General features: G+C 40.6%; 1 protein-coding gene across 1 annotated transcript; it reads left to right on the top strand.

Annotated features, from left to right (window-relative positions):
* The first annotated feature begins 1,737 nt into the window (after positions 1-1,737).
* On the top strand, positions 1,738-8,297 carry LOC126035547 (myotubularin-related protein 12-like). Its single transcript, XM_049794188.1, has 6 exons — positions 1,738-1,932; positions 3,756-3,923; positions 4,839-4,994; positions 6,571-7,098; positions 7,303-7,308; positions 8,256-8,297. The coding sequence occupies exons 1-6, from the start codon at positions 1,738-1,740 to the stop codon at positions 8,295-8,297; spliced, it is 1,095 nt and encodes a 364-aa protein (XP_049650145.1).
* The last annotated feature ends 2,813 nt before the right edge of the window (positions 8,298-11,110 follow it).

Below are 11,110 nucleotides of genomic sequence, written 5' to 3'. Positions count from 1 at the left end.
ATCACTACTATTTTCTACTTTTGATACTTTTGATAATAAAAGCTCTTCTGGGTATACAGCATTTGACCTGGTTTGTGTCTTAATCTCGCTCTTGGGATCATATCAAAACCTTCCCCAACATTGGATCGGGACATCTTGTCCTTCTGCCATAGTGGCTAAAAAGGAAGCCTTTAGCTTTGTGGATTTTTTTCTTTTCTTTTTATTTTTCTTCCACTTCCTCCTGATTATTATAAACTTTATATGCAATTGACAACAATTGTGAAATTGTGTCCTGGTTCCAGCTGGGATAGAGTTAATTTTCTTTGCAGTAGCCGGTATTGATACCGAAAAGCTGGTCGAAGATACTCTCTAAGACTCATTTTGGAGTTTTAGAAAGCAGGCATTCTTTATTGCTGCGCTGGATGCACGGGGGATAGTTCCACCTAGCGTGCATACCACAGCTTTAGCACAAACAGGTTATATAGAATAACTAATTGCATATTAATCAGATTAGTATACATAGACATAAAAATGATTGCAACTGATTATCTTAGTACTGCCTACATCCAATCATGTGCAATGAAGGATCCATTTGAGTCGAAGGGCTGCTTTTACGACCACCGACCCATTTGAAGTTCTTGCTGGCTGTCCTTGAAGTCTTTATTCTTGTCCTTGTTCTTTGATCTTGAAGCTTAATGCAGCTTTAATCACATGTAGTCTGTTTCAATATTGTTCTCATCTAGCGTACAGGAACATCTAGTCATAAGAGCCAAGAACTGCAAAACTGATGAATAATTACTAATTAATCACTTGACTAGACTTTGTAATTATCTCCCCGGCTACCCTTTGTGTATTGTTTCAACCATAATGTTAATATATGATCATTTATCAAATCTCACTTGCACAGTCATCTAGCAGCAAACCAGTTTTCATAGAAAGTACAAAATATTAAAACCATAAAAGTTTGAACAAACCACATGAAATGTATGGTGATATGCTCTCAGTATAGTGTTATGTTTTGGGTTCAGTATGAGAAGAATGTTGATAACACACTGATGTTCTCAGTTGTTGCTAAGTAATGTTTAGACTAAAGTCAAGGATTTTTCAGCTTCTCATGCCCAAGCAGCAAGAAGGCTGGAGGGGCACAAGAAGTTGGTAGGGGACACAGCTAGGACAGCTGACCCAAAGTGGCCAAAGGGGTATTCCATACCATGTGATGTCATGTCTAGTATATAAACCGGGGGGAATTGCTGCTCGGGAACTAACTGGGTGTCAGTCAGCGGGTGGTGAGCAATTGCATTGTGCATCACTTGTTTTGTATATTCCAATTATTTTATTATTGTTATTGCCATTTTATTATTGTTATTATTATAATGATTATTTTCTTCCTTTCTGTTCTATTAAACTGTTCTTATCTCAGCCCACAAGTTTTACCTTTTTCCTTCTGATTCTTTCCCCCATCCCACTGGGTGGGGGGTAGTGAGTGAGCGGCTGTGTGGTGCTTAGTTGCTGGCTGAGGTTAAACCATGACAGCTTTTTGCAGTTTTATTGTCAAAGTATTATCCTCCTATAAGGATACAAGAAACCTTAAGTTTTCACAAAAAGAAGTATTGGAAACATGGATTAAATTCTCTCTGATGGTATAACACGTAAGAAATTGTGAGCTTCTCTGAGCTTGAAATACAGTTTTGTTTGTTTATGTGAAGCTAGCAATACTTTGCTTTCTTACCCAAAGTTTTAGGAATGGCTCAGTAGACAATGTGGTTTCTGTTCTCTTCTGTAGAAGAAAGTGCTACTGAGTTGTGCTGTGTAATCTCCAGTCTTGTTCAAGTGATGATGGATTTGTACAGCAATACAAAGTCAGGGTTTCAGAGCCTTATTCAGGAGTGGGTAATTGGAGGACGTGGTTTTTTGGATTGTTGTAACCACTTACATAAAAGTGACAAAGAAGAAGTATTTTTTTTTATTATTGCTTTCCTTACATACTATTTAAAAGCTTACTCAGCATAAGGAGGAATTTAGATGTCAGTCCAGAAGTTCTAATTACTCTGAGGATCTTTAATTTTATTTTCTTTTATGGGTTGATGTTTTTTAGTGTCCCTATTTTTGCTGGTTAGAGTTCAGCAATGTCTTTATAACTAAAAAGAATAAATGTAAAATTTCCCATTCAATCTTCAAGTCTTTTGAAAGACACGTATCTTTTATCCTTTTAAACTGTGTTAAATGGTAGTGTCCAGAGAAATAACTCAAGTGAATTGCATATTCTTGTCACATCTAGAGTTTAACTTTATACTGTCTTGCTAAATGTTGCAGTCTCACTTCTCCATTTTTGTTTGTATTTTGGGAACAGATCACATTGCTATAAAGAATGGAAATCATAAGTGTAAACTGAATAGTTCTGATCAAGAATTGCTGTAAACTAGTTTTGCTTTGCCAACTTTAAAAGGCTGCATAGCAGCAACTTTCTTAGAAAGTTAATGTGTGCAAATTCAGGTTACAGGGGTGGCTTCTGTAAGAAGCTGCTGGAAGCTTCCCCTGTGTTCGAGAGAGAGCGAGCCCATACCAGCCGGCTCTAAGACGGACCCGCTGCCAGCCAAGGCCAAGCCAATCAGCGATAGTGCTAACACCTCTGTGATAACATTTTTAAGAAGGAAAAAAAAAAAGTTGGGACAGAGAGAAACAGCCGCCGGAGAGAGGAGTGAGAACATGTAAGATAAACAAGCCTGCAGACACCAAGATCACTGAAGAAGGAGGGGGAGGAGATGCTCCAGGTGCCGGAGCAGAGATTCCCCTGCAGCCTCTGGTGAAGACCATGGTGAGGCAGGCTGTCCCCCTGCAGTCCATGGAGGTCCACGATGGAGCAGATATCCACCTGCAGCCCGTGGAGGACCCCATGCCAGAGACAGGTGGATGCCCGAAGGAGGCTGTGACCTGGTGGGAAGCCCGCGCTGGAGCAGGTTCCTGGCAGGACCTGCGGATCTGTGGAGAGAGGAGCCCAAGTTGGAGCAGGTTTTCTGGCAGGACTTGTGACCCCGTGGGGGACCCACGCTGGAGCAGTGTGCTCCTGAAGGACTTCACACCGTGGAAAGGACCCATGCTGGAGCAGTTTGTGAAGAACTGCAGCCCGTGGGAATGACCCACGTTGGAGAAGTTCTTGGAGGACTGTCTCCTGTGGGAGGGACCCAAGCTGGAGCAGGGGAAGAGTGTGATGAGTCCTCCCTCTAAGGAGGATGAAGCGGCAGAAAATAACGTGTGATGACCGTAAACCCCATCCCCATCCCCCTGTGCCACTGGGGGGGTTTGGTAGACAAATCCAGGAGTGAAGTTGTGCCCAGGAATAAGGGAGGGGTGGAGGGAAGGTGTTCTGAGATTTGGTTTTATTTCTCATTACCTTATTCTGGTTGATTTGTAATAAATTGAGTTAATTTTCCCCAAACTGAGTCTGTTTTGCCCGTGACAGTAATTGGTGAATGGTTTCTCCTGTCCTTATCTCGACCCACAAGCTCATTGTTATATTTTCTCTCCCCTGTCCAGCTGAGGAGGGGGAGTTATAGAATGGCTTTGGTGGGCACCTGGCATCCATCCAGGGTTAACCCATCACAGTAGCTCAGACGATACTTCAGAGTTCAACCAAAGTTATATTTAGCAGTTCTGTAGTTCACCAGATCTGCTGTCCCTAAGATTTGTATTTGGAGATGCTAATTACTATAAAATAAATAGTCAGCATTGCGGAACATATTTTTTCTGAAACTGATGCAATATTTTCTTTACTTAAGGCTCCTGTTTTTCTGCTCTTGCTAAATTGTGTTTGGCAGTTGGTACAACAGTATCCTCCAGCATTTAAGTTCACAGAAACTTACTTAATTGTCTTGTCAGACAGCCTCTATGTGCCTATTTTTAGCACTTTCTTCTTCAACTCGCAACATCAAAAAGACACTAATATGGTAAGTGTTTGTTAATTTGTAAATTCAATGTGTTGGAGAACAGGTTTGACCAACAAGCAAGGAACACTCAAAAAAGCCCTAGAAGCATGTTTTTTCCATGCTTATTTGAAGGGCGATACCTTGAAGGGTGAATGAGTGCAACTTTGGGTATAAGGAGTCAAGTTCAGGTCTTTGGAGTTTATGATGACAAAAGGAAAATAATTCAGGAATATATTACTTCTAATGTGTGGCTATAGGTTCATGTTTATTGCTCTTCAATGAAAATGGAGCTCCTTAATTTAAGAATATCCTGCTGTCCTGCATAATAAGTTATCTACAAAATTCTTGTATAGTATATTCTGTTTATCCCAAAATCAACATTTCCTGAATGTTGATTTACATTCGGTTCATGCTTTTCTCTAGCCTAAGAAGCTGGAAGCAACGGGCTATCCTCTGCAAGGCTGCACAGTCTAAAAAAAATAGTGAAGATCAGTCTTGCATATAAAGTGCTGATCATAAAATTTAAACTGGTAGCACTGCATACCTGCATTAACTTTTGAAGCTTGGAGAGGTTTATTCTACAATCCTGCCCCCTGCGTTTGAAGAATTCAAGTGTCTATCTACTGCCTGATTTTCAAAACTTTGGTTTTTTTCCTCAGATTATTTAATCTCATTTTTCAACTGTGAAAGGCATTTTTGGTGCTAATTGCACTGTTGAAATGAAATACTGTCTGAAGTTACAGAGAATACTATATAGATAGCCTTCATGTCTGTAGTCACATCTAATAATGTTGTTCAACTATTGAATAAATAGAAATCATGAGTATCATTGCAACTCTGTGGCCTCTTCTATGAAAAACCAGTTTTTTAATTTTACCTTGACTGGGTCAGAATTCCTTTCTAGCAGTCTTAACTGTGACCTGTTTGTTTTGGCAGACTGGTGAAAGCCTCAAGACACAAACTTTCAGATTTCTTACTGTGTGGGACTGGTCTGTGCAGTTTTACCCCAAGGCCCAGGATTTCCTGAACAGCCCTCTTTATGCAGAGAAGCCAAAACCAGATAAAAGTCAATGGAAAACTGCACGATTCCAAGTAAGATATATGCTGCTTAACTTGTATTTTTGAAATGATAAATATATTTTGCACAACTCAGTCATACTTCAAATGCACTTACATTGGAAGCATTGGTGCAAAGTTTTAACTGACAAAAATACATGTACACCTCAGACTCACCTGGGTGTTAAGAATGCAATTTGCACCTACCTCAGTTATAAATCACTGTTTTACAGCTACTGTGCATAGCTGTGAACTTTTTTGAAGTTTTTTTTGCTTGTGTGGGTTTTTTTTTTTTCTTCATACTTTTGTGCAAATGTAGTAACTTCCTCATGGGACTTACCATCCAGGTGAGTTGCACTGACATGTTTGAAATGAGTTTATTTTGTTGTTCTATGGAGTACTTAACTGAAATACGTAGCAGGCTTATAATTGCTTCCCTAATTTTGTCTTGAGTGTAATTGGGGTGTGTGCATGCATTTTTAGAATCGTAGAATGGTTTGGGTTGGAAGGGACCTTTAAAGGTCATCTAGTCCAACCCCCCTGCAATGAGCAGGGACGTCTTCAACTAGGTCAGGTTGCTCAGAGCCCCGTCCAGCCTGACCTTGAATGTTTCCAGGGATGGGGCATCTACAGCCTTTCTGGGCAACCTGTTCCAGTGTTTCACCACCCTCATCATAAAAAATGTCTTCCTTTATATCTAGTCTGAATCTACCCTCTTTTAGTTTAAAACCATTACCCCTTGTCTTATTGCTACAGGCCCTACTAAAAAGTTTGTCCCCATCTTTCTCATGAGCCCCCTTTAAGTACTGGAAGGCTGCAATAAGGTCTCCTCGGAGCCTTCTCTTCTCCTGGCTGAACAACCCCGACTCTCTCAGCCTTTCCTCACAGGAGAGGTGTTCCATCCCTCTGATCATCTTCATGGCCCTCCTCTGGACCCACTCCAACAGGTCCATGTCTTTCCTGTACTGAGGGGTGGGTGGAGGGGGAACCAACAACAAAAAAAACCCAACCTGTCCAGGGTATGGAGGATTATGAGTGGACTACCTCATTACTGGAAAGTAGCACAAATTCAGTAAGAAAAGTTTTGTTTGGGGTAGCCTTTTTTGATTATAATCTCCCTGTTTTGTTGGTTAAATTCTGTTCTGTACAAAGCATCCTCAGGTGAGACACTGTCAGTATGATCTACAGCATTAATCAGGGAACTCTTATGTGGTAGAAAGTAATGAGGAACCATTGGATAAAAACTAAATCAAGTGCTCCTTCACTTGTGTGGCTAGCTTAAACTAAACATGGAAATCTGTAATACTTTAATGTGTGCAAAGAATTCTTCTTTTTCAAAGAAAAATACTTTATTCATCAATACTTCATTGCTGTAGTTACAGTGCAGGGAAGGTATCTTGGAATACTAATTATGCTGTGTGAAGTATTTGGTGTATTAGCTATTGAAAAGTAACAGGTTTAGACTATATAACAAAGCAGTGGCTGTGTTTAAGTGACTTTGTTGCTTGTAAGTATTTTCTGAATACAAGTTATGTTTTTCTTCTTTTAAGATGTTTTCTAAAGTCCCATCAATATTTATCTCAGTATATTTTTCTTTTATTTCCTCTTAAAGCATCAATGGCAACTTTCTTTGCCACTGACACAAACAAAATCTTCCCTGAAGAGAGGATTTTTCAGGGAGGAAACAGATCATTTAATTAAAATCATTGTGCGTAAAAGAATTGGCAAGTTCATAAATTCTTCAGATGAACCTCCTAATAGCTTCAGGGAATTTTATCATAGCTGGCATAGTAAACCTGTTGACTATCATGGTCTTTTGTTACCTTGCATCGATGGCCCTGAAATCAAAGTCTGGGCACAACGGTATTTACGATGGATTCCTGAGGCCCAGCTTCATGGTGGTGGTACAATAGCCACAGCTGCCAAGATTTTGGACTTGATGGAGAAAGTACAAAGCTTGCAGGTGAAAATGAATGAAGAACATAGTCCAGCTATTTCTGGAGACATACATGCTGTTCCAATGCTGAGAAATTCTGCCTGTTTGTCATCCTTGTTTCCACTTGCTTTACTTCAGAGACAGTCTATCAAACCAACTTTACACACTAGCACCTGGAAAGACTTGGAAGATGAAGATGACTTGGTGTGATGGGTTGACCCTGGCTAAACACCAGGTGCCCACCAAAGCCGTTCTATCACTCCCCCATCCTCAGCTGGATAGGGGAGAGAAAATATAACAAAAGGCTTGCGGGTCGAAATAAGGACAGGAGAGATCATTCACTATTACCGTCACGGGCAAAACAGACTCAGTTTGCAAAATTAACTCAATTTATTACAAATCAACCAGAGCAAGGTAATGAGAAATAAAATGAAATCTCAGAACACCTTCCCACCACCCCTCCCTTCTTCCCGGGCACAACTACCCTCCCGGATTTCACCACCAAGCCCCCCCAGCGGCACAGGGGGACAGGGATGGGGTTTATGGTCATCACACGTTATTTTCTGCCGCTTCACCTCCTCAGGACGAGGGCTGATCACACTCTTCCCCTGCTCCAGCGTGGGGTCCCACCCACGGGAGACAGTCCTCCACGAACTCCTCCAACGTGGGCCATTCCCACGGGCTGCAGTTCTGCACGAACTGCTCCAGCATGGGTCCATTCCACGGTGTGCAGTCCTTCAGGAGCACACTGCTCCAGCGCGGGTCCCCCACGGGGTCACAAGTCCTGCCAGAAAACCTGCTCCGTGGGCTCCTCTCTCCACAGATCCGCAGGTCCTGCCAGGAGCCTGCTCCAGCACGGGGTTCCCACGGGGTCACAGCCTCCTTCGGGAACCCACCTGCTCCGGCGTGGGGTCCTCCACGGGCTACAGGTGGATATCTGCTCCACCGTGGACCTCCCTGGACTGCAGGGGGACAGCCTGCCTCACCAGGGTCTTCACCACAGGCTGCAGGGGAATCTTCGCTCCGGCGCCTGGAGCATCTCCTCCCCCTCCTTCTTCACTGACCTTGGTGTCTGCAGGCTTGTTTCTCTTACATGTTCTCACTCCTCACTCCGGCGGCAGTTTCTCCCCGTCCCAACTTTTTTTTCCTTCTTAAAAATGTTATCACAGAGGTGTTACCACTATCACTGATTGGCTCGGCCTTGGCCAGCGGCGGGTCCGTCTTAGAGCCGGCTAGTATGGGCTCGCTCTCTCTCGAACACAGGGGAAGCTTCCAGCAGCTTCTTACAGAAGCCACCCCTGTAACCCCACCCCCCCCCGCTACCAAAACCTTGCCAAACAAAACCAATACACTTGGTCAAGAGGGATGATGAATTTGTTGATCTAAGTGGTGATATGTCATAAAGTGTATATAAATTAAAGTATGAATTGTATGTGGTTAAGCTGAGTTTTAAATGTGCTGTATCCTAATATAAGGAACTCGATCAAGCATCTTCAGCCTGTTTAATGGGTTTGTTAGGTTAAAAAAAGAAACTTGGTTGGAAAGAACTATTTGCCATGATTAACTGAGCATATTTTGAACTTCCATTTCACTCTTAACAGTATTTATTGCAGAAACACATTTTTAGCATAGGTGTAATAAAAACAGAAGTCTAGGCTGGAGTAGCCATATGGAAACTTTGTTAAAAAAAAACACCCCACCACATTCTTTTCTGATGTAAAGGTGGAATACTAAATACATACAGCAACAATCACTATTTTAACATAAACTCTCTTCCCTTTATGTTAAGAATACTAAGATTGGAAGTACTGTGACTAGGAACTGTTAATACATCTGCATTCTCCCCCCATGTAAAATAAACAGGGGAAGGTGCAACTAAATGTGCATTTAAAAATAAGCTTTTTACAGCTGAGGAATAAACTTGTGGTCACCAGGGGTTTTCTGTCTACTGTGGCATCAACTGAAGTCATGTGCTTGTCAACCTCATCTTTTCTGACAGTGTTAATCTTTTGGCTTGCAGAACTTCACCCTGCATGGTATCATAATAGCAGCTTGGCTGCTCTAAGCCTGTGCATGTGCATATCTTAAGGATCAGATGCAAGACCCTAACCACATATTTCAAGTCTTATTGTGTGGCTGCTGTGCTATATGCCCTTGCTGCCTTGGAATATTAAGTCCTAAATGTTTGCTGTTAATTGTAAGAAATGGCCTGACTGTGAGACTCTAATTTGCCATGAGTATTTTTTCTCCTTTTAATAGAGTGAGATTTTCATTCTGACTTCCCCATTTATGCCAGTTGCCTTTGAAGCTTTCTGTAGCTTGCACTGAAACCCTCCACATAGAAGGGAAGACTTATTTTCTGTAATCCTACAGTGAAGCTGGATTTGCAGTCTGTTGCCACTTGTCATGAGTTGGTGGTACAGCTTATGAATGTGGTGTTCATACCATATGAACACTTGCATCCTGTTGCTGGATGTTATAACAGTACCTCAGTGAAAAAAGCCATCAAAAAATGCCTGTTGACTTCGATCTACTGTATGTATAAACACACACAAAGTATTTTTACTGCAAATAATCATCCTTTGTAAAGTTGAATATTATTTGACTGTCAAATCTATTTTGAACCCTTAAATTCTAGAATACCCCAAGAATGCATGCAAGTCATAAGATCGGTTACAGTGAGAGGGTGGACACTGAATATTTTCTCTATTTTCATACCAATTTAGAAATCCATGCTGGAAAATTCAGATGGTGGAGAAACTGGTGCTTAAATTGGATCAGCTCAGTGTAGTCAGGTATATTAAAATGGGTCACTTAACACTGAATTGTAGTTAATACATATAGCAAAAATTTATCAGCAGACCTCAAAATAAATTAATATGTTAAAATAAATGTATTAATGGGGCAAGGGGGAGAGCTTAATGCAACTCTGCCAAACTGAAGCTTCTTGACTCTTGATTGCCTTAAGTCTTAGTAGTGTGAGGACAATACTTGAGCTTGTAGCATTTTATTTAAAAATGCACTGGTACTTACGCTTTCTTCTGTGATACATATGATCTCACAGCTAGCACTTGCTAGTCCTTCAGACTTTATTATTGTAATTCAAGTGACTCATGTATGCAATAATACTTTGCATGTTGAATGAGCAATGCATTTTTATGGGGAAGAGATGCCTATCATTCTATCATTCAAGGGTTTTTTAAACACTTCCATTAGAAAAAATATTAAAATATTAAATTGATTTCTCTATATTTTTGATCAAACTGTTGTGTTGTTTCAGTCATGAGGATTACATATTTATATTAAAGAACAGATGTTGGACATCTTATTTGTACCTAAGTTATCAGAAGTTTATATAGAGGAGAAACATATATATGGAATTGAACATGGGAACACTTCTAATGTAGAGTAAATACCATTGTTATTGGTTTTCTGCTCTGTGGGATTGGAAATGTACTTAAACAGAAGCTTGGAGTAAAAATATTTTATCTCCGAGTTTTTACACTGAATGCAAGCTAGAAGCTTTACGGGTTGTTGGTTTGTTGTTTTTTTGTTGGTTTTTTTTGTTAATACTGTTATTTCTCTCTAGTGGGCTGTTTGGAGAGTGTCAATAAAATATACTTTGACATATTTGTACTGAAATGAGAATGTATGTTTAAGCTCATATTTTGCAAATGATGCTTTAAATCATAGCAAACTTGATAATCTGTGGTGACAAGGCTTTTCTAGTTATACACTGGGTATTTACAGACTGTAATGGGGAGGAAACTGTGCAGTTTTGACCTGGCTATGCTTATTGGAGAGGTGCTATCAGTTCAGGAAAGAGAAAAGTTCAGTGTGATGTAGTAGGATGACTATGGGAAGTTACTAAGGTGGTCTAGAAAGTGTCTGCTGAATGTCAATGTTTGGGGGTTTATTAAACACTGTTTATTTCAGTCTTAGCAATGTACTTGTCTTTCCCCCATTTCAAGGGGGAGCGTTGTTCTTAAACTAATCAACTTCTTGAAATTACTGCAGCGGAGTATTTCTCAAACCAAATGTGTATTGAGCATGGATTGGGAGATTGTCACAGTAAACCGTAGAGTACAAATGAAAAACATAATTTTTTTACAGAGATTACAAGTTACTAGCATCTTCATGAAAACAGCACTAGCACAAATCACACCTTCAAAAATTATGCCACTTTGGATATTTCTGAAAGAGAATGGTACAAGAC

The sequence above is a fragment of the Accipiter gentilis genome, chromosome W (genome assembly GCF_929443795.1).
Source record: "Accipiter gentilis chromosome W, bAccGen1.1, whole genome shotgun sequence".
In the NCBI taxonomy this organism is placed as follows: Eukaryota; Metazoa; Chordata; class Aves; order Accipitriformes; family Accipitridae; genus Astur; species Astur gentilis.
The sequence above is the reverse complement of the archived record's forward strand: the minus strand, read 5'-3'. Positions and strand labels throughout refer to the sequence as shown.